General features: G+C 43.2%; 1 protein-coding gene across 8 annotated transcripts in view; it reads left to right on the top strand.

The window, feature by feature from the left end:
• The window catches only part of robo1 (roundabout, axon guidance receptor, homolog 1 (Drosophila)), a 266076-nt gene that overhangs the window by 119062 nt on the left and 122671 nt on the right, over positions 1–24343 (top strand). For 3 of the 8 annotated variants that reach the window (XM_078166991.1, XM_078166989.1, XM_033631083.2), the window contains exon 1: positions 3005–3236. The exons of 4 other annotated variants lie outside the window; for them this stretch is intronic. In XM_078166991.1, coding sequence (XP_078023117.1) covers positions 3020–3236 — 217 coding nt within the window. In that variant the 5' untranslated portion in view covers positions 3005–3019. Of the gene's footprint in view, positions 1–3004; positions 3237–5635; positions 6613–24343 lie in introns of those variants that run through there. One more of the 8 variants, XM_078166990.1, reaches the window with a different exon arrangement.

The raw sequence follows: 24343 nt of genomic DNA, 5'->3' as shown, positions 1-24343 counted from the left end.
GTAGCGCCTGTCCCTTTCACTCCTCTCTGGCAAACGCTCAATGTAATAGTGACGAGACATTTTCAGTCTTTTCCAGATTTTAAAGGACTTTTTGGCTTGTTTCTGAGGTTCATCTGAGTGGGCTGACTGTATTTATTCTGGGATGGAGCCCAGAATTCTACATTCTTGGGCTCTTGTGTAGAGCTGAGGGGCCAGAGTATTGTCCACAGTGGACAGGCTGGGTGAATTGTCCTGACAATCACTGGGTTTTCTGTCATGGATGTTCCAGAAATATGACAAGACTGCACTTATTGCCTCACTTCCACTCTCTGCTGATGTGAGTCAAGGTCTAAATACAGTTGGCTTTAGTATGACTGACCAGCTGTGATTTGAATTTAACTCAGTCTTTTGGCCCTTAGCTGTATTAGAGACAAGTGTCTAGATACTGATGATGTCTGCATTACGCTGTAGCTCGTATTAATTCATCTTAACTGTGTTATTCATACTTTTTGACAGCCTTTACTTTTAATCAAAAGCCATGTTAGTTTTCCAAAAGTCAAAATGTTTGGTCTGCTGTTAGAAAAACTACAGAATGTCATTTCTAGTCAAACATTTCTTATGATGGTGAGGTAGTATGAGGAGCTCAGACATCCGAAGGGAGTTTGGAGCAGAGCTGCTGCTCCTTCGTGTCGGAAGGGGCCAGTTGAGATGGTTTGGGCATCTGATCAGGATGCCTTCTGGATGCATCCTGTTAGAGGTTTTCTGGACACGTCCAACTGGAAGGAGACCCCTGGGTAGCCCCAGAACATGCTGGAGGCATTATATATCTCATCTAGCCTTAGAATGCCTCCAGATCCCCCAGGAGGAGCTGGAAAAGGTTGCTGGGGAGAGGGACGGCTGGAGTACCTTGCTCAGCCTGCTGCCCCACAATCCGGCCCCGGGATAAGCGGATTAAAGTGGATGGATGGATGGCATTTCTTATGATGACAGAGGCTTGTGCAGTTAGCTGTGGCATGGTTTGTGCTCCTGGAGCCTCACCACTCCCTCAGCAACCAATCAGAAATGATTTGTTGCCTCTTTTAGCCACTGACACCGTAACACCAATATGATCTAACTTCCTCAGGACTTAAGGTCATCTCTTCTCTCACTCCTTCCTTTCAATCTTTTTCAGTCCCGTGTTAACAATCTGTCATCCCACCTGAAAATCATTTCATTCTCAAGAGTGCCATGACAGAGCAGGGAGTGCTCTCCTCCTTGTACGCCCACTGCATGACGAAGCACTCCTCTTTTAACACGATATATCCCCCAGATTCAAGCCACCACATGTATCAATCATGCAACAGTTACTTCTTACAAGAAGTTTTAAAAATAAGAGATTTCCAGATGTTGCAAGGGATTGGATAGATGTTGGCTCAGTTGAGTGAATGCATTTCCATATGTTTACACTGGTCCTCTGTTGGGGTGGTTGAGGAGAAGAGGACAGAGCTTTACAATGATGGAATTTGATGCCATCGTTCAGCCAGTGCTTTATTCAGTCTCATTTCACACAGCTTCAGGGGTGTGTGTGTATGTGTGTGTGTGTGTGAGAGAGAGAGAGAGAGAGAGAGAGAGAGAGAGAGAGAGAGAGAGAGAGAGAGAGAGAGAGCGAGAGAGAGATCATGAAACAGCCCTGGGAGTCTTGCCCTTTCTTGTCAGAGGACATTGCACTCTTGACTGCTTCACTCAGTTATCACAAAAACTGCTTCTGATTTATGATGGGCTACTTGTGTAGCTGTAAAATGAATCACAGCCCCAAAACGGAAGCAGGACGAAGTTACCCTGTAGCTATTTTCTGATTGTCTTAGAAAAATGCTAAAGGAGCTCAATCCAACATGGTCTTTCAACCTCGTGTTATTCGTGTTTATCTTTCCGAAACACCTTGGAGACGTTCTGCCCATTGCAAACTCACAAAGACTACAAATTCGAATTGCTGTCTTATAAAAAGAAAAGTAGCACAATGAATAAATAAAAGGATGGCTCCTCAAGGACAGGACACAAATGAGAAAAGGCTGTGGTGAATGTGAGGCAAGTGAAGTATGGAAACCATCCAACTAAAGTGCCTGTGAAGGGAGCTCAAACATACTGTACCTGTGACTGCCACATTCTGTCCAAGGTGACTCTAACTTAGAGTTTATGTTTACTTCCATCATATTCAGGAGGTAAAACAGTGTAAAATCCCTCCAAAAAACTTTTTTCTAAGGATGTAAAAGTGTTTTTACATTTCTGTCCATTGGGAGAGTGTGTTTTGTTTGGCTCTCTACAGGGAGTATCTTTTGGAAGGAGAAAGGTTTTGTTTTATGCCATCTTGTTTGGTGCGCTAGTGAGATGGGAATGAAAGCCATTTAATAGTCTTAGTCAGGGAAAGCGGAATGTGGGCTCCCTCGTCCTACCCCGCCTGTGTGTCACCCCATCACCTCAATGCTGAGGGGGCCTAGGTTTTGTGAGGGGTCCAACACATCTGAAAAGGGACTCAGCATGTAGCCTACAGGATCCCCCGTCCTGCTGCATGCATAGAAACATCATAAGAAAGACGAAACGTCCACAAACTCCTTTTGAATATTAAAAGGAGAATTATCAGAGATAAAAAAGGCCGGGAAGATGAGAGACAGTCTCTCCATTGAGCGATGGCATGGTGAGATGGAGAGGGGAGTGAACTTCACCATGCACATTGTATATAGAGTTGCCCTCATTAAGATCCCATCGTACACTGGGGGGAAACATTGTCACAGGATTTAGGAGACTGGCCAAGACTGCAGGGGTTTATGTATTTGGCAGATCTCAAGGGTAGCAGCATGAAGGACTCTTGGTGGGAAGTGCGGCAATGTTTGCAGTTTGTTGCTGTTTTTGAGAGTTTTCAAGAGGATCTTTGGATCGGATTTTTAATTATTTCCCACTTTTTAAAGAACACCAATCTGCAGCTACTGAACTAGCAAGAACAGTGTGTGTTTTTACAATAATTACATGCGCATCTAGCTGCTCTGTGCTGTCCGCACATATCACCATGCGGATTGGGTGTTTGCTGGTGGTGCTGTTTGCCATGCTGGTCATGCTGGGAGTTCCTAAAGACCATAAGGGTCCACTCGGGACCCATCGCCATGCTGGGATACAGAAGTCTCACTGGTGCAAAAGGCTGCCTAATAATTTTGGACTTCACCAGAACCACCAGACTTCGAGGCACTCCCACAACAAACCACACAAATGCAAGCAGGTCTTTCACAGTAAGTACAAAAAAACAAGTGCTATATTACATAACTGTCTTCCAAAGAATAATGACTCATCAAATTTTTGACATCATCCAAAGTTGCTTTGGTTTAGTGGTTGTTAAAGCGTTAAAGGCTTGGGGCGCTTTGCAGTTCGGGATGGGGGATTTTTTTTTATCCTTTTGTACCTTTTATATTCTTGCAAGTTGTTTTGTGAGAGAACGATTTGGCCAAGCTCTCTGCTGTCTCCGCTGCCATCACAGCCCTGACAGTGTGTCATTTTTGCTGTCTGTCTGATGAAGGTTTGAGGGAGGGGAAAGAGAGAGGACAGAGAGCCTCCCTGTTCACGGAGCTCAGTAGTCATAACTGGTGCTTACTGAGGGATTTTTTCTTTTCATAGTAGAAGGGTGAAACCAAACCTGAATACAAAAGGGTATGATGCAATATTAAACTGTGAAAATGTGGTGATAGAGGTGGGGCCAAAGAGGGGTTTAAGCATGTATACTTTTCATGTGGGTTGTACTTTGACATTTAACAGTACAATAATACCATTAAAAAACAATTGACTGATATCAGTTTCTTTCTACTTTGTGCACAGTCCTCTCCTATCATTCAGTTATGTGCAGGTCATGTGAGAAAAGGATAGCAATACTAGTGGCCTCCGATAACGGTCTGTTTTGTGCAGCCGTTTCAAATTTGCACTTTTTTTTCTTTGCTAAGTCACACAGAAAAATGAAAATGCTCATGTCCTCTTGTAGCAATCAGCCCTCCTTTCTGGTTGCTCTAAGTGAGGACTAATAATTGCTTTTAGGTTACAGTTCCCTGCTGCTGGCTAGAGGAAATTTTACTATTCAGTTGGTGGTATTCAGCTGAGCAACCACTTTACAGATCCAGGGCTGAAAAGCGTTCAGGAAAACGGGGCACATGAGGACCAAGTGGGAATGGAGTGTACAGAACTGTAATATAATGCACACATGGATGAATGAGAAATAAAAACATGGTCAGGGTTGAAAGATGGACTTTTGCTTGAATTTGTCACTCGGGTGGCATTCATCGTTATGCAGACTCTATAGGTCTCAAACTGGTGTGTACAGGCATGAGAGGGTCACTGAAGGGAATCCATGGGGTTGTAAAATTCAGATATGTTATAATAGATACGTTTAGAGCAAAGAGCAGGATGCTCACTTTTTTGCTTTTCTTATTATTCATATGAGTTCAGCTTTTCAATTGTATGAGAAATACTCCTCTTCCTAAATTTCAATGATTGTGTTTAAAGTACTTCCATTTGTGTTTTTGCTGCTAAATGGAGTCTTGTCGTGGTCCTGATGAAAAATCTACGCAGGCTATTCATACTCTGTCATTTCTGGGACAAGATCGTCATTAAGCGTGGGTGTGTTTTCTGAGAACTATTTGAAACATGACACACTTTGAAAAAGCTCTGGTTCTGATGACTAATGTGTCACCCGGCTGACATACCATATGCAGCTTTTCCTGGTGAAAACAGGGTCTTTTTTTAGATTAGTTCAGCCAGCGCTCACTGGAGGGCGCTGTTTGGTAACTAATGCTCAGTGAAGCTGACAGAGACGCTGTGAGAGGAGCTGTGGAAGTCTTTCAGATGGTCTTTTTTTAGTCATTCATGTTTTTTTCCACGCATATTTTAATGCAAGATAACCTGCACAGTTATACATTATTCTCGCAGATATAAAGAGGTGATCTGTGGCTAAAGTTGGTTATGACTCAGAGGTGCAAAAAAATGGCAGGCTGGAGGCTGAAGTGATCACATTGCAGGGAAACTCGGGATCATGAAGTCTTGACTGAGAGGAAAAGAGACGAGAAACACATTGGGGAAATTAGAAACATGGGTCACCAGATAAATAGTTACATAGTTGGATCTTAATTAACCATGTGTTGGCATGGTGACCTATTGCGCATTAACTGTAGGTTGGAAACTGGCTGCTGTAGTTATGAATAAAGTTCTCAGTCTAACAGGACATAAAAGCTAGATTCACAAGGTTTTACATTTAAAACAAAAATAATTTTAAAGAAAATGATACACCCATATAATTTATCATATTTTGACTTTTTTCCTGTCATAAATTTCAAGGGAAAAATAGCACTCATAGCTAATCTACTTTGTATTATTGTGATATTAATAGACTATGAAACCACAAGAGACTAAACAAAACCATAAAGTATGTTAGAACCATTATACAATAACTATTAAGTTGCAGAAACATACTGCTAAGTCCCTCTAGGAATATCACTGGAATAGGCTGTTACATTTGTTTTTAGTCATGAACCGCACAAAGGATAAAAACAACATGTCCGGATAGTTTCATAAGCTTTCTCTTATTATTGGACATAGTTAAAGAAAATACAGTAGCTTGCCAGTGCGCGCTGTGGCTGCGCCGCTCGGTGGGATCCAGGCGGGAAGAGGTTAAATTTCTTCTCTGGGAAACATTGTCGGGTCTATGGAGGGGGTAGAAAGGCGCATACCAATTGACGAGGCATTCCGCTTTCCTTGAATGAAATGCTGTGAATATGAGTCCGTATTTCCCCCCTCGCGCCTGAGGTCCGGGGTCTGCGACGCGCACCAGGATCAGTCGGAGTTGCAGCGGAGGAGAAAACGGGGGAAAAGTGATGGGAAAGTTGCACTGATCTCGTGTGTGGATCCGGTGGATGAGGGAGGACAGGACTTACTCGCAAAGTTTCCGATCTCAAGTGACAGATTGAAAACTGGACTGAAATAATGTGACTGCAAGGATAGAGCCTTTACGCGTGGACTACAGCGGCCGCTCGCGTTATTTTACACACTTTTGACTCAACTTTCAGTTCCAGTGGATTTATTATTTTGTCCCCCTGTTTTTTTGCACAAAGGAACTAAATGATTTGAATGAGATCGCCTGACTGGTCTGAGCGCATTGCAGCAACGGGATGAATTCAAAGAAAGGATAGAGCTGCTCTACTTCTCTGCTCAGATATTCCAGCATAGTTTTTAACACATGCCATCATTCAGTTCAGCTCAACTACTGAAACAGAGAATGTGTTGAAATCTGTTTGGAGCTGTTTTTGTATTATTCCCCCCCCCCATCTTTTGAAGCTTGTTTCTCATCCATAACAAGGAGCCAAGGCAAGCTCTTGATAAACTGCTCTTGGACTGTTGTGATATTTTGCTTGTTGTGATTCACAAACTAAATTGTGGGTGTTACATTTTTTGGAACTCTGGATTCTAAGATTTTTGTTTGTGCAGTCTGACATGAAGGAGCGGATGCCTAAATTGCTTTTTGAATAATTTGGATTACACAAGAACATTTCTCATAAGAGAGGCGTTGAATGATGTCTCCAACTTCTATTGGATTTGTATTTCTGTTAGGATTTCTCCATGTGTGCTCAGGTAAGTCAGTTATTATTGTTTAGAAGTTATATGGTAGCTGTAGCCTTTAATTTGCTACAAGTTTACAAGTTTTACAATCTTTGGAAAGAAAAGGTCAGGGGTGAAAAAATACCCCAAATTATTTATTTAATTATGTGTAAAGCTGCAGGTCATACAGATATTAAACTGGATGCAGAGCAAAACAGGTTCATTTGAAATACTTAAATACAGATAATCAAAATGCATTACTAAAATTATATATGCCTTCTCTGTGGAAAAAGGTTGCTCAAGGGCAAATGTTGACACAAACCTTTCCAACCATGAGAAAACACTTTTTGAACATCGGACTTTTAGGCCTCGGTTCAATGAGGCTCATCTCTGCTGTGTTTCCAGTCTTTGAAATGAGGAAGGCAACATTCTGATACACCATTCTCTCTTGACCGAAACTCTCAGGGTGAAGGGGGGCTGTCTAACTTTTAAAAGCTGAGCACACATAAAGTGCTGTAGCCATGTGGGATCAGCGTAGAGAGTGGCTATCATCGGTCATACAGACAGCATGAGTCCCTGTGGAGACCATGTTTCCATGTATGTCATGATTCTGCCCATGCATTACTGTTACTGCTGAGTGCAACATTTTGTTTATGTTTTTCAAAATGAAAATGCAGCATCTCAAAAGACAGGTTCTTATTTTTATTTGTTTCCTGTTTTTTATTTTTCTCCACTGACTCTGTTGGTCTTGTTTTAATGCAGCTTTATGTTTGGCTCCAGTTGTCTTTGTCCTCTGATGCTGCTCGTATTGTTCCTTTTTATCTCACACATTATTGCTCCTCACCCATCACATGGATGTCTTTATAAAGCACCAAACCATGATCGCTGGGGTTTTCCAGGTCAGTTGCTTCTGTGTTATGAGGAAGCAAATGCATGCCACCCCATTATTAGACATTAGGGAAAGTGTGCCCTGAATGGCAGCAAGTGGGACATTTTACACAAAGAAACCCTTCTACAAAGCCTGTACAAAACAGACAAAAAGCAATCAAAAGGTAGTTTATATATTTATATTATGCCAAAGTAAAAGCAGTGACGTCCAGGCCCTCTACCACTGTTTATCAAAGCTCTAACACACCTATACAATTACCTCAGCAATACTGTAATTGTATTCAAGTTTAAACCTGAAAGCCATCAGGGTTTAACTAGCCCAACTCTTAGTTTGTTATTAGATGTCCCTGAAAGTGAAGTCCTTCTGCATGAGGAAGCCTATAAATGCTAGGGATCACACTCATGATCAGACTGAAAGGTCTTTATTCAGTGTCTTCTGGTTCTCCTCCAGTTTCTGGTTCACTGTTTTAAGGAGAATTTCATTGACATTTCATGCTTCCTGATTGGTTTCCTGAATTGGGTCTTTGTTTTCTGTATTGAGGCAGAGATGTAGTGATGAGGGAACCCTGCGTGACACAGCAGTCAATTGAGGAAACACTGTAGCACCTAAACAGGAAGTGGGGTCAGAGGTGAGCGTTTCCAGCTAGGTGGTGGCTCCATCTGCTCCACCCTGAGCCAGATCCTGAGCCCTGGTTGAGCCGCTAATGGTCCCGTTCTGTGAGAAAGACCATCAGACACCAGGGTTTCCAATTACGCCAGGCTGTGGATATCTGGGGAGGTTTTCTGGGGAGAGGCGTGAGAAAAGGGCCTGCTAATAAAGATGGACTGGACAGCAGATACTCAAAGGACTGGTCGTGGATTAGACACTAGTGTCAGGAAAATTGCATTACACACCAATTGCCAGGAAAAGATTTCATATTTGCTGCTAATTGGAGGGTTAACAACTTCATTCTGGTGCAGGAAAGTTATCGGATCTCTTAAGTAAACTCAGAATGGTGTCTCATAACATCTCTGTGGATAATATCAAGATTATTTTCACATTGCTGGCCTGGTTGTAAAAGTATGTTTAAACCACTTGTATGTGTGAAATAGAGGGTGAGAGATGAGATGACCTTTGTCCCTGTCAAACTTGTGTTGACTTGCTTATTGCCGCCTTGCTCCGTCTGATGGTTGTAAATTGATACCTCATCTATCATGTCTGGCCCTGTTATCAGGTGATCTGTCCTCCTGCTGTACACTAAATGGTTGTTATCTCTCCTCCAAGTGCTCGTCAGACCTTATACTCACCTCAGAGGTGACTATTCTTCTCACACTTAAAATGACACTCAGGATTACTTTCAGGAGGTAAGGGTTTCATATATATATATATATGTCCTATGGAATTGCTTGCCTGCCACATACGCCAAGTTTTTAGTTTTCTTCCGTGGTATGCTGCCCGCTGAATATGCACAGTAGAGTTTCTCCTGCTGGCCCGCTTGCGAGTTCCTGTTCGTAGATAGACTTTACAATAGACTTTACATTGTGATGATGTCACAGATTTTTAAATTGCTTTTTTCAGCTTGAGGAAAGTTTTCCGAATATAAAACCTCCACGGAAAAAAATCATAGAAAGAATCATTACTGACATTGTTTGCAGTTTAAGGTCTCTTTTGCAATAGTGGTCTATCAGGAAAATGCTTTTTGAGCTGTAGGGGATTTTTTTGCTGTAGTACCACTAGTGGCCACTAGAAGCAAGGCAGAGCTGCTTTCCTGGTAGTCTCCTGTGACCAGCCTCACTTACTTCAGAATGGGAGTCTGGGGACATTCGTCTTTCGTTTTGTAATAGAAATGGGCGGGGATATCCAGACCACATGACGGCGTTGCCATAGGTGCGGCACGTGTGTTACATGTAACAGAGACGTTGCAGCTCTGCAATATAGCTGAATCAAATGACATCATATCCATTTTAATCTCTTCTTGCGATGCACTGAACACTTCCTTTTCTGTTGTACTACGGACAACGATTCGGGGAACAGCCTTTCCAGTGTAGGCGGGTGTAAGGCAAAGCTTATCAGCCGTTGGGCGAGGAAGTACGGAAGTACATGGATTTGGATCCAATCGCATCACTGCCGCTGGGGGTCAGCACTAGTTCTATTACAACTTTCGTATGGGAATGACAGAGTCAGCCAGCGTGCCGACGTCATCGGCATCTGTGTAAGAGACTACTTTCCTGAGGGGTCTGAGCGAGCCTAGGTGCTTTGACACTGGAAACAATATGGCTGCCGGCTGGTAACAAAAAATATTGAACTACAGTTAAAAGATAAGCTAAAATATCTTTACGAAAACATTTCGGGAGTAAAATAGACAACCCAGTAACAGAATCTTGATCCATATTTGATCAGCACTACTTAGGTTTACGATTTGATCCCAGTATTTTCAGCCTTCATTTTTACAATACAGAAAACAGTATGGCGCCCACTTCTTCAGAGATTTTTGTCTTAACAGTCATACTGTACAGGGTACTAAAACTTGTTTCTGAGGAAATTTTTCATTTTAGGTGAAAAGTAAGCAATACAGTAACAGAATCTTGTTTTATTTTTGACCAGTTCTGTCTAGTTTTACGGTTTGATCAGAGTTTGAGAAAGCAAAAGAGGGATGGATCTCTTCTCTTAATCTGCTTGTATACTAGTGTCATTGTTGGAGGGCATAAGAATAGGTGGAAGTACAATCTGGTAGTTCCATGAACTAGATACAGCATTGGAGGCAGGACCCCATTCATTTGTATAAAGGTTGCTCAGTGGGGCATGAAGCCAAAACCATTCAACTGCCGTGTATAAAATTACCTGGATGACGGGAACTGCTTCCTCATCGTTGGGCCCATAGAGCAGGTGCACCAGAGATTTCCACCGACTGAGCTGGGTTCATCTGGTTTAGCACTCCTCTGACTTGAATGGGGAGAAATTGATTTAATCATGCAGCAGTTCCAGACTTTCCAAATGTTATTGGACTGAATGGATCAAATTCTAATACTGAAACAAGTCACTTCACAGGGGTTGTAGTGCTAATAAAAAGTATCCATTGATTTACAGATGTCTCACAATCTAAGTGTATTGGAAAATGTTTTTTGGGGCCCAATGGCATCACATGACAGGCTCAGAAGTTGTAATTACGCTGTTTGGCCACAACAAAAATTGGCCTTAAACTTGGTTGCATCTCTTGGGGACCTGAGTGGTGCGAGCAACAATACTAGAGCCAGCAAAAATCTGCCGTCATCTGGGAGTTTTGGGCGCTGGTGAGATGGAGCGAAGTTTACCACAGACCATTTACACATTCTACTACCCACATTGTTTTGATACAAAGCTGGTTGAAAGTCAGTGAAGCATCCCTTTAACAGACAGGGTGCAATTTCAAGGCAAACATCAGACTCCCTTCTTTTTTTAAATTTACAGTCATGTTGTAAACTCTTTGGGTGATTATATCCAGCCATAACCCTCTGTGTCTAAGTGTGAGTATGCACTAGTGCTGATAAAAACATGGGCTGTGGGAGCGCTGCCCTGGTAATCAGCCGCAGCCCCAGCAGCACCTAGCCGTTGAGGTTTTGACAAATTGACTCATAAGTGCTGATGAATTGCGGAGCCCTTCCACCTCCTTCATCATGGTGATATGACAGGACACAGCAGGCTTCAGGGCCAATTAATGACCAGAGACCACAGGTGAGACCCATCTCTGTCTGCTGTCTTATGATTACCTTTCACATGGCCTGAAAACATACTCATTAAAGCCGGCCTCTTCCTTCCAAGATCTCTCACAGTTGCCCACTTTTTTATCTGTTTTTTTGCAAAAGTGTGCTGGTATTTCAGATTCAAATCCTGTTGTTTTTGAGGGTTTGACTCTCTGAACTGATGTTGTGTGAGGGCAGCAGGTGTCTTGAGAAACCAATGGGTAAAAGTCCCGGGTCCGCTGTGTTGAAAAATCTTACACCTGTGTGAGGCGACAGTGCTCATAAAGCTATATCTCTATAACTTCCACTAATACACATTAATCTGATCCTAATCCAAATCAAGCAGGGTTTTACACCCTAAAATCCAGGATTAGGCAGACTTCGGCTTAGTGAAACCACATGGAGGAATGTGGGAGGGCAGCCCGTGTCCTCTTCCTGTTCATGAGAACTGTGGCTAAGTCATTAATGACTGACGAGATAAACATTTCAAAGCAGTTTGTTTTAGGGCAGATAATTAGGCGGTGACTCTTAATGATCTGCTTTCCCCCTAACTGCTCTTCCCCTAATGACCTAAAAGCGCTGCTTAATTGGATTAATTAACAAATCCATCTGACGTCAATAGTTTGTAATTTACCGTGGCTGCAGCTTGACTGATAGGCATTTCTGCACGGAGAATCAGGAGGATTTAGATGACTTTATAAAACCGAGGATACATCTCAATGCCCTGTGTGTTGCAAATTCCTCAGGAATTAACTGCTGTGTCTCACCAGGCTTCAGTTCAGACGATTAGAGCTGAGGAGAGTTATGCTCATTGCTTGCTGATAATGTTGTTATGACTTATTTAGCAAGTATCACTTTGTCTGTCAAATTGTCTGTCAGTCTAAGCTCTACAAACGTACAGCCAGACAGAGTTAAGCTGTCCACACTAAGAATACTCCAGAACTTAACTTCATATAAGCTTTTTAGTCTGGAGCTGGCTGATACTAAAAAGCAGCAGACATGTCCAGGATATAAGACTCATGGGTCACTCGCTGTAGTAAATGCATCTTGTTCTGACTGTTGACGTGGAGGACAAACATTCCATATTGCCAGTCGGTGCGGAGGTGATAAATGACACGTCCTTATGGGATGAAAGGTGTTGTCTGGTTTCTGTCTCGGTTCACAAATGGCACGCTTTGAATTCCCACAGCTTTGCATCCGGTCATGAAAAATGCAAAAAGTTTGTATTGCAGACGCAGTAATGCACCAGCAAATTACATAATGCAAATCCACATTTGATTCTGCATTGCATATACATGTTTATATGCTTAATCTAGCTTCACCGTGGATTAGTTTCCCCCTTGACACTAATATAGATGTGAGTGAGGAGGAAAGCCGGAGAGGTGGGGAGTGTGTTTGTGTATGTGTGGGGTGGCGAAAGGGGGCTTAAGGAATCTCTTCATCCTCTTACCCATCCCCCACATTTTTTTGTTTTGCCCCAATTTTTTAAGACTTGCCTTTTTTTTTTTCTTAAATAAAGCGGGCCGACACGCAGAAAAAGCCTGTGGGGACGGGGAGGCCGTATTGTGTCGCCTTAACAGGGCGATTGTAAGGCATGGAGGAGGGGAAGAGAATGGTTCACCAGGGACTGAGGATGTGTGAGGAGCGTAGAGGGGGGGTGCGCCTACACAAAGGCTACCCCAGGGTGTGGAAGGGGGATGGAGGGGGAAGAACGGAGGACGAAGGGGAGGACGGAGCAGTCAAACATACCATGATACACCAGCTCTGGGAATACTCTGGATCTGGCTCTCTGTGCTCACATTGCATATTCTTACTGGTCCCACATGGCAGCGAATGTGCTGATTAGGGTGATAGTGGTGGAAAAAAACTGTGAGGCAAGGACGCTTGTGGTGTTTTTTTTTTCTTTCAAAGGTGGAAATCTGGGGAGAGGTGAGGTTGATGTGCAGAAGTGCTGAGTAAATAAATGATCCTGGTACAAAGCGTCAGTGTGGCATTGAGGGTTTGGTTTGGTGTTGTACGGCCAACATCCCTCATATATCTAAATTCTGCATGCTCAGGATCTCCCAGAAGGCTTGCCCCGAGCCTGGCGTTTGCTGTGGTGGAGAAGCCATGCTACCGTGGGGTGCTCTGCCTTGTGCATTTTAAAAAGGCTCAGACCTCCCTCCCTTTCATTTTCTCCACTGGGGAGACTGAGAGGTGGCATTGAGGACAGCCTCTCCCCAGTATCCTTCTTTTCTTCCTCCCTCCCTGAGCTCAGGCCTCCTCCCAGCCCCTGTGACCATTCTATTACCCTCTCTCTGCAAGGCCTGGATACACTTTTGAAATGCTAAACCTCTCTTTGGTTATAACTGACAGGGGAAAATACCATTAAAGTGGCTGAGAGGAATAGATTAAATTAGCAGTTAAAAGAGAGACTGCTAATTAGTTGATTAATGTCTTTGGTTCCTCCCCCTCTTCACTATACTGTCGTAGTTAAGATTCCCTCTGGTGACAAGGTTCACCATTCCCCAAACATTATTTCCTGTGTATTTTAGATTTTGAAACATATTTTTTAAATCCACACCATGCAGCTGGTGCTTTAGGAGATTCATGTTGAAAAGCCACTCTCATCCAGAGCTGCATCAGCAACTTTATGCGTGAGTTCCTGGGGGCTAATTCTGTCACACAAAGACAGTGATAAAAGTAGGAGGGGTGCGCTCTATTTAAGAGGAAGTGCTGGAAAACATAATTAATGAGAAGGTGACCTTGAATTTCACTATTATAGGACTGCTTTTGGAGCCGCTCCCACCATTCTGCTGTAACCATGGTGAGGAGGATTCACATAACTGGGTGAATTTCCAACATGTAAATACACAGTCACTCTGAGCTGGGAGATTACCTCTAATCCTGATCTATTATTAGGCTTACCTACTTTCTGCAAATTTTCTGCAAGTTTTTTTTTTATTTTCTTTGCTGTGGATAATGTGTGTTTTGCTACTTTCTGCTTGTAAAAAAGTGCCATCATTATTGAACCATTTGAACAGGAACAATACTTGCCTTCAGCTGAAAGCCTCTGGATTTTCACCTTTTTTCGAAAAGCTTTTAAACTATACTTTTCAATTTTGAAAGACTTGCAGAGCTGTTTATCAGTCACTGTTTGTCTCCTTCCACTGTACAGTCTTGCTGTATGCAGTCACTCTCTCCCTCCCACGTCCCTTCCCCTCGCCTATACAGTGTGAGCTCTAATTGAATAACAATCGTAGTCACCGGGTGAGAGACAGGCTCTCCAGGCTTTAAGCGCAAGATTGCTTTTGCATTTTTGCTGCATGTCTGTCACCAAGTCTTAATCGGAAGCTTCATAGTTCAAACTGTGAAAAGAGTGCTTTAGGTTCAGAGCCTCACCTTCATTTCCCTACGTGCACTTGGCTTCAGTAATCTCACCTCCTTTTTTTTCTCGACTCAGAAGGCATTGTTGCAGAAATGTCTGAAGGTGCTCTGTTATAAATGCTGTCCTGCTTGACTGTTGTGATTCTTTCTGACATTTAGTCTTGACAGCCAGCGTTTATCCCATCTCATTATGTCCTTTAATCAAAGCATACTATTCACTTCTGTCTCCACCTCTGCTCAATGCTTTAATGATAATGCTGGCCCTCCTTTCGACATCTTAAAGTGCATTTCCTCTCTCTGGGAAGCCAAAGCCAGAATTATTCAAAGTGTTCTCTTCACCAGTTGACTTTAATTGAGCTGAGCTTATGCTTTCTTTCTTTGCATTTGCTTTTTAACGTCATACATTTAAATTCCATAGCATGCATGAGCTGTATTTTTGCACCCATGTTCTATTTGTCTGTTTTTAGTATGGCAGGGCAGACTACACCCATTTTCAGAGACACTAATAAAGCATAAATGATGGGTTTAAAATCATTTCAAGCATTGTCTGAAAAAACAGTCTCTCTTTTGGCTGTCTTACTGTTGATCACTTTTCAAGGGAGAAGTTGGGGAAATCAGTGAAATTCAGTGTTAGTGGAAAGAAGGAGAGCTGTCCTCAGGGTGGTTATTTCCACTTACAAAACAGTTTGGAAGGCTGTTGGTGATAGGGATATTTCTCCTCTTGCATTTGTCATCACAGCTGTCTTCTGCTGATCTTATGCTGCTGTCAGATGTAGAACACTGACAGATGCCAATTAAGGAAGTGGGATACATTTATGACCAAGTCATTTTCAGTTATAGCATGAAAAGAAAACAGTAGTTGGTTAGATACACTGTGTACCTGGACAGTTGGTATGTGTTTTGAGGAGAGGATGTGGTAAGTGGGTGCTGGAAAGCAGACAGGCCAGTGAGCAGTTGTCTGCAGAAGGAAATTTAATTTTAATGCCAGACTGGGCACAGTCTCCCCTCTGTGGACATCTAGAAAAAGGCTTCTTGGCAGACTTTGCCCCTTCATTAATTTTGACCAAATATTTACTGTGCATCACATGGCATGCCTTACATCCCACTCTCATTTTTCCAGGCCAGGTTTCGAACAGTTTGGGGCGATTTGTGTTCCATTTGGCTGGACTCGGGCCATGCCCCACTCAGCAGGCCCATGCTGGTGTCTCTGGGATCTTGCCACATATGAAACTGGCTCCACTGAGTCTTAACCTACGCTATGCCTCTGGGAGCCACGTTTCACTTTAATAATACCTTGTATCCACAGCTACAGTGTATGAACCACTGTCACATATGTGCATGCACACACACAAGCTTTCACACGTTGACAGTCCGATGCTATGTGCTCCGTGCTTACCCTTTTAACCTAAAGGGCAGCAGGGGGAAATGTGCCAAGTTTCTGCACTCAGGCATTACCGTTGTACCCTGGTCTGAATGCTGTAACTAAAATTCCCTTTCAACACCCAGCTGTCTGAGATTTGTTTTAGAATGTGTTTGGCCGAACATTTAGAATAGCCTACATAAGGTCATTGGCTCCGCTCTCAGGGGCTGTAACATAACACTGGCCCAACAGTAGACCTGTATCAGCCGCTGCCATCAACTAAATAACATTTAAAAAGCATTAGGTCCTTTTTGGCCGTGCCTGCCCCGATTCACTTTGGCATCGCTTCAGAGCTACTCTTTTTCTTGGCCCTGAGCCCAAATGCCATACTCACTGTGGCTGGACTGTGCCAGCTGAGTGTGCTGGTCCTCACTGTTTGGCCAGGCCCTCCCCTTTTTTTTCTACTGTTTTTTTCCTAAACATTTCTTAAAAGACTTCAATGCCACACTGTAAACATATTTGTTGAGACACTTCCAAAGTGAACAGTTAGCCATTTGTACTTTATTTTATCTTACTTTTTTCTGTGGAGAAAACATAAATAAAAATGTATCATTCAGACATTTATTAATTTGGTATCAATCATCAGCATATACAGTAAGGGGAAAAAATAGCAGAAGAAGAGACTCAGCCTTGCTGTATGATACCAATGTCAAGAGCCACCGTCACCCCAATCTAATACCCCTTTTTTTCACCAAAATTAGCATGTGTATGCAGGTTTTTTAAACATGCAAAAACCTGTAAAAAATGGCCAGTAAACTTCTGTCCCATTGCCAGTAGATCAGAACTGTGTTCGTGGCTCTGCAGGGCATGAGTTGCTTTTTTTCCCTGGTGTGTCATATTCTGTGTCACAGATGCACTTGAAAACAGGTTAGTAAACAGTAAACCATGTTCAAACACTGTTTAGATGGGACGGACACTAGCTATTTTGTGGTGTACTGTCTTGCAGCACGCTGGTAAAGGGGCTAAAATTTCTGGGTGTCGTATTTCCATAACTGCTGAGCAGAGTTGATCAGAGATGGAGCCAATAAATAGCTGAGACTACCACAGAGTCATTTGTCCCGGGAGTGAATGCCGATTGTAACCTTTCCCATTCAATAATACAGCCAGGTGTTGGCGGGTGTTTGGTTTTTTTGTCTAGAGGGAAAGAAGCTTCACACATTTACTGCTCCCCTCTACTCACCTATCTCAGTCCCCTCATGGCTGGTCATCACCACAGAAACACTGCAGCCAGTCCACAGAGTGACCTTGGGAGGAGCAGACCACCGCACCACGTTGTTATGAATGCAGAACTGAGCAGACAGCATATTTTAAATTGAATTAAGCAAGCCGTTGTGTTTACATTAACCCTGCTGGCTGTTCCTATTCCTCTGCAATGATTGCATAATGTAGAGTGTGAAATAGAGCCGTACCCATCCACTTGTGTTAAAAATATGCCCATAATCCAGGCTTTTAACTATATGTTTGTTTTCCAAAATGCTTCACAAATTGTTTTGCTGAAACACAATTTATTAATCTCTTGAGAATTTCAAGTCCAGCAGCTGATGGAAGAAAAAGTCAGTAGTGAGGCTCTTGCTGTCCCCTGTTGGGAAATAAATGTAGCAGCATATTCAATTACCCCTGCTTCTCCTATCCTGCTGTTGCAGGCTGCTTTGATGTATCACTGAGAACGCGCTGGTCAAACCTCATTAAAAACTGGCAATGCTGGAAAACAAAAACAAGAAGTAATTGCCCACTTGCGCTCCCTTGTGCTTCCTCTCTGTAATCCCCCCCCCCCCCCCACGCTCTAAACCTTTACAGTGGCGCATACAGAAGCTTCCTTAATAGAGGGTCTAAGCCTGGCGCATATTAATTACAGCTTTTTCCCCGGGATCTCTGCTTGGTTGAAGGAATGACATCTTTGACACCGGTGCTGGAGTTCTTTCATGAGAAGTATAGGCTCGGTTTTCTTCTGAGGTCATCGCTGTGAATATACAGGGTCAACTTGAGGGGGCTGCTCAAAGTCACACACAGACATGCACATCTTGAATATATTGATAGAAACTAGTCAGACTGACATACAACCATACATACATACAGACAGACTCTTTTCTTGCATCCGCCCTGCTCTGTTCAGCCCGTCTGTCTGCATGGTCTCCAGAGCCAATTTGACAGGCAGCTTCCTAACAAGCATCCCAGTCTTTTCCACTACAGATTTCCTGCTTGTCTGAGTGAATGGATATAATAAAGCATAGGAACTGCGTTTATCCTGCAGGAATGAATTCTGCCCTCATGCCCTTCTGCAGAGTTTGACAGCATTTATTTGTGTCTAATGACACTCACTGGGGCTACTTGGCATCAGGAGGAGCTACAACTCACCCACAATAGTGTCCCCTGGGTTTTTGTTGAAAATTCATTATTGCGTAGTATTTTTTCCCGTTGTTATGTCTTTTCACAGTTACTCCATGTTGTTATGTTGCTGAGAATTGATGTGAAATTACTATGGATAGTTAAATTGTGAGAAGAAAGCATTACTTGTATTGTCAATCAATAAACCATTATTGTATAAGGAGCTTCCATTCATAAAAAGATGAGTTTTTAAAGATGGACGAAACAAAGATTTCCTTGTTATCTTCCGTTGACTTAAGAGGTGTTTCACGATCATCAGCACTCCTTTATCATCCTTTCGATCATGCCTGGTGTCTTTCAAATGTGTCAGGCCCATTTGGAAAAAGCCTGGAGCTGAAGTGGAAATACTGCTCCTATTGTCATAGCTCCAGATGGGGGCCCCAGCGCAGGATGGACCCCAGCCTCCCAAAGGAGCACTGTGCTGGGGCTGTCTCACTCCTGGCTTGGCCTGCCAGGGGAGAGTCAGGGATGTTTCCCAGCTGACACAGCCAGTTTTAGGGCTAAGGGGCTTTTTGTTGGATCCCATCCTGATGAGCAACAATGATTAAACCACAGCCCCAGAGCTTATATTTGTAACCTGTGGCCTAAAGCAAAGGAGGGAGTGCTGCTTGTTTATGGCATTGTCAGCAGATTAGTCACCTCTGTATTGTCTATGACAAATCAGGACGATCAAAGGAAACGACAGTGATAATTATTTGCTGTTGACAGACCTTCATATTTTAAAGATCTGTCAGTATCAGTTTTGTGGTTTACAAGTTGACTTTTAACCAATGGCAATGGTCCTGTGTAGCACACCTGACAATTGTTTGAAATAAGATAAATAAATGATTGTGTTGGAAACCCTGCAGACGTTTCCTGATTACTCCCTTAACCTTGTTCAATGTCTTGGCCGCAATAATAACAAAGGAGCTTTATAGTCTGCAGAAGCCAAATGTCACTCAAATATCAATGGGAGCATTGTAATCACCTGTAAGTGTATGGACTTAGTTTCTATAACAGCAAATAAAGATAAACAATCAAATAGTGTAGTGTTGGGTAGCAGTGTTGTGTGTAAACTCTCAGGTAGCGTGTTTCAGGTTTGCTTTGATTAAAAAAAAGCACAGATTTGGACAGTGGTACTATTTTTTTGGAAGCCGATATCGGTTCTCAAGTGCTGCTGTAGTATCAGCGAGGTAACCGTACCCCGTTCTGTTTGGTAAACGGAGACAAAGAGATGAGGAAAGAAAGAGGCCATAAAGATATCCATCATCCCCCTCCATCGCCCCACCTCCTGGTCCCCATACACACTCGCACACAGGGCTCTAATCCTGCCTCTTAGGAGTGTAAGTGATAGCCTTGTGTAACATTAAAAACAGGTCTGATCTGATGCAACTGGCAAAGTAATTCATGCAGCACATTCCAGGGTGGGATCCTGATGTTGAAACGGCAGAGGATTCAGTTTCCCTTTCCTGTTAATGTCATCTGATCAGTAGGAGTACGCTACCTTGCCTTTTCGCTCCGCTTCCGTCTCTCCCTCTGTTTCTCCTTCTTATCTCTGCCCTCTCTCTCCGTTATCTCCTCTAATTCAACTGAAAAGGGTGCCTTTTCTTTAGCTCTCAGTCATTTATTGGCCGGCACCGTCCCGAGCGGGCGTGGCTCCAGTCTCCGCCTGGCTACTCCAAGGGACACGCCCTCTGCTCTTATCTCTGCCATAAATCCCTCTTAAGTCCCCTAATCACAGATTAATGTGACTGTAGATAGGGAGTGCCCTACTGTGCTCGGCCTTCCTTATCACAGACCCATATTCCATATCTCTGCCATTGCTCAGCTGGACATCTGATATGGTGTGTGATGATATGGCTCATGCTCCTGCAACACCTCTTAATTTTAGCAGCTGTCTCTGTGAGATTCCGCGACCTTGAACATCTTTATGGGGGTAATTTAAAGTTTACCACAGTAATGCTCACATAGTCACATGCAGTCCTCTGCTGGGATCACTTGTTCTATAGCAGATCAGGCTGAATGACTCTGCATTGTGAAGTTTGGTTTATCATTCAAGGAAGTAGACACATTATCCTGGCTCCCTACCTCAGGGGACCACAGTGACAACGGATCTAAATTGCCCCACTGTCCCTCTCCCCTGTGAGTTCTCTGGGGTAAAGGGCAGGTGCCTGGCTCCGTTCCTTTTCCCCACACTCTGCCAAGAGTGTGAGAGCTGTGAGAGACAGAAGCACATTTGCTTTTTAAGCTAGGAAAGCCACTGGACCTGAACTTATTACTTCAGCTAGGTGATTGTTTTTGTCTGTCTTTTGGCCTGCCTCTCTGCCTCTCTCCATCTTTATGCTGATAGTGATTAGTAATAAAAATGCACCATGCATGATGATGCCTGTGGGGTTACATGAGCTTTTATTGGCAAAGGTCAAACATGCTCTGTTTAAGGAATGACCCTGGCTCTGACAGAGCTGACCCTGTCTTGCCGCTTCTTGTCCTGAGGCTACTCAGAGTCTAGGTTGTAGTTCCAGGGTCATCTTTTATGCTTTCCGTCAGAGTAGTTAAATCGATTGCTGCCTCCCAGACACGTACGCTTTGTAGCACCACAAACAAGATTTTATTACATTTTCTTGTAGTTGACATCTTGGCTCTTTACTACTGACAGTAAATGTTCTCGATGAAACTCTTCCATTACTAAATGTGGCCTTATGTAATTATACACAATCGATAGTGCAGCTCATCCCTTTGCTACAGTGTCAACTGCATGGATGCAGGAAGTAAGGGTGCTGAGGGGGCTGCAGTGATTCAGGCATTACAAAAAAAACACAAGTTGAAGGGGCAGTGATTTTGGGGAATTCAGTGGTATCTAGCGGTGATGACTGCAGAACACAACCAGCTGAAACTTCTATCAGTTAGAATTCCTTCAGTGCCCATTGTTCAGAGGGTTTCATGTTTAAAAAAATTAGTGTTTTTGCGGGGGGGCTGCAAACTACAGGGGCCAACACAAAAATGCAAATTGCCCTGTCTAGAGCCAGTGTTTGATTTGTCCGTTCTGGGCTACTGTAGAAACATGGTGGTGCAACATGGTGGACTCCATGGAAGAGGAACAACTCTGTATGTAGATATAAACATCCTATTCTAAGGTAACAAAAACACAAAGTATTAATTTTTTTAGGTGATTATACACTATCAAAAAGATAGTTCTTGTATTATATTTGAGTTTGCCAATACGTCCTACACACTGGACTTTTAATAAAACTGGTTAAACTTAAATAATATTCTCCCTTATCCCACTGGGATGTGGGCTGTATTTGTAGTCTTAGTGGTTGGGAAAGAGATTTACTTGGATTTTTATCTATTTATTATCATTAAATTATTATCATATGTATTAGCACATTATTCTATTCATTGCAATATGGACTCGCAGCAAGAGAGAAAGAGAGAAAGCATGCATATGGTCAGAAGTGAATCATGACGCCTATCTAGAATTATACAACTCAGTCCATCAGTGAAGTGTAGGAGCTACACTGCAGAGACTAGTGTATTTCCGAACGACTGACAGCTGTCTCATGAACAGGTCCAGCACAGGTTGAATGTAGGGGGTTGGTGTTATATTCTTGTCTCCTGTATACCAGTCCTAAATTGGCTGTCTTCTCACTGCGCTGCATTTTTATGAACTATGATAGCATCCACAGTTACATCACTCTCGCCTGCAACCATGCACTCTCACTTCATCTTCCTCTCCTTGCAGTTCTCATGCATTAGTTGCTGTGGCTGCTATGCAGACAGTGTACTGGTGTCCAAGTTTGATGTCTGCACAATGTCCTACAATCTTCGTAAACTGTTCTTAATAACAGTCAGATATAAATGATCCTGGCTATTTAAATCAAAATGAAGAAACTCATGAATGTCACCCAGTGATGTCATGAGTTATTCTCAGCAACCCCAAATCTGATTTACTTCAGTGAAGTCCAGTGCAGTGTAAGTGCCCTGCTCAGTGGATCACATTATGTTACGATGTATTTGCATGATCAGTGGCACTCTTATCTCTTATGGGTATTATATTATTATCAGATTGAGGAAGCTGGCTTATCTCGTGGAATATAGATTCATCAACTCATGTTGCAGGGTGAAAATCAAGTGTAGCCCCAAGACACAGATGAATCAATATAGAGCTGGGAGCTGGTAATGTTAATATACAATGTATGTGTAGTGAACTAATGGGCATATGAGTGACCTTGGCATCTTGAAAAGGGTCACAAATCATGCCCTGTTTATGAATGATTGGACTGGGGAAGGAGCCTGGATTTCGTAGTGGGTAAATACTCTGGAGGTCTTAATGAATCTGAGGATGCATACATATACTGTGTGGCTGTATGGGTCAGTGTCTGGGTCTAGACCCTTGTGGTGGCTGTATGGATGAGTGTGAGGCTGTTCAATTCAGTGTGCTTGTTGTTGCTGTTGGGCTCTCATGGTTTGTTGTTCATTACTGAGATTGCTTTTAGCATTGAGCGCAAAGTCACAGAGAATTGTAGGTTTTTTTAATCACCTCCACTGAAAGCAAAGGCTCCCTCAAGCATAGTTTAACTTTGTGCGTGTGTGTGTGTGTGTGTGTGTGTGTGTGTGTGTGTGTGTGTGTGTGTGTGTGTGTGTGTGTGTGCGAGTGTGTGAGTAAATGAGAGAAAAGAAACACAGAGCGCTCCAGCAAGTGAGAGGGTGAAGAGAGAAGGAGAATCTTGCCTTAGGCACCAATCGATGAGATCCTCGCAGTAGAAGTCCCAGCTTCCCTTTGGTGAGGCTGTGTATTGCATTAGCTCATCTCACATTTTCTGTCTGAGAGCAAAGAAGGGGGGAAGAGGGGGATAGAAAGTAGGAGAGAGGGCGTTTGAAAGCGGCAGAGGAGAAGGAAGGGCAGCGCTTTGAAATAAAGGGAGGGTTAGACAACTCAAAGCGAAGCGAGAGAGAGACGCCGAGCAGCTTGGTTCAGCAGTGAAGTGCACACTCTGCTGCTCTCTTGTTTCTGTCTCAGATTTGGTCTTCAGAGCGTGCTGTAGCCAAGTTAGCTGGTTGGCCATCTTCTAAAAGCATGCACCTGTAGACTGGGGCATGGGAGTGTTTGTGCCATGACAGAATAATCCTTTACACCAGCTGTGTCTTTTTCCCCTGGTGAGGGGTAATGGAGCTGAAGTAACTGGGGTCACTCAGAGAGTCTGTGGGGATCAGCACAGCAATGCATACACACACACACACGCTCACAATTCAATCAGGAACAAGGAATGCATAATAGCATTGTGTAACTGATACATTCTCACACACACTCTCTCTCAGGAATCACACACAAAGCACTTATTAGAGTTCCATATGAACTGCTGAATATTTATTTACCTGCTTATTCTTACCAGCTCCCCTGTAACAGGATACTGTACCCTATTGTATATTGTTGTCTCAGCCTGCATCTTAATCATGCAGGTCCCGGGTAATCATCTACAGTAAACAGCCACTGATCAAACACAGCGCTGCCTGCTGCACAGCTCCCCTCACAGTGGGCCACATCTAAATAGTTAATGGTTCCCCCATAAAACCCCAAACTTCAGTCCATTTCAAATTAGAGAGGAGCTATCTAAATCAGGAAGGGAACAGGCAGAGTAGATAGCGGCGGAGCTCTTCAAAGTCCTCTTTAATAAAACATATTAGCCTGCCTTGTCTGGTGGAGGACGGTGGTAATGGTGCAGTCGCAGTGCTGGTAATGGGCCTGTGTATGCTAGCATAGCGAGGAGTGTTAGCTCAGCCCCTTGCTTCAGTATGCTATCCATGCAGTGTGCTGGGCCTCGTTAGTTCATGGTCTGTAGGTTCAAAGGCTTGTGATGGGAGCAGGTTACAAATGGAGGTTAATTAGCCAAGTAGTGGTTCGGGCAGCTCCAATAGCCAGGAAGCACAGACATGTATTTTTTATAAACTTTATTCAGCCTCAGATAGCAGACTAATTCATTTTTGCCAAAGGCTTGATACGCCGCTCTCTTTCCGTCTGTTTCTGTC

Source organism: Epinephelus lanceolatus, chromosome 4 (genome assembly GCF_041903045.1).
Source record: "Epinephelus lanceolatus isolate andai-2023 chromosome 4, ASM4190304v1, whole genome shotgun sequence".
NCBI lineage: Eukaryota > Metazoa > Chordata > Actinopteri > Perciformes > Serranidae > Epinephelus > Epinephelus lanceolatus.
The sequence above is the reverse complement of the archived record's forward strand: the minus strand, read 5'-3'. Positions and strand labels throughout refer to the sequence as shown.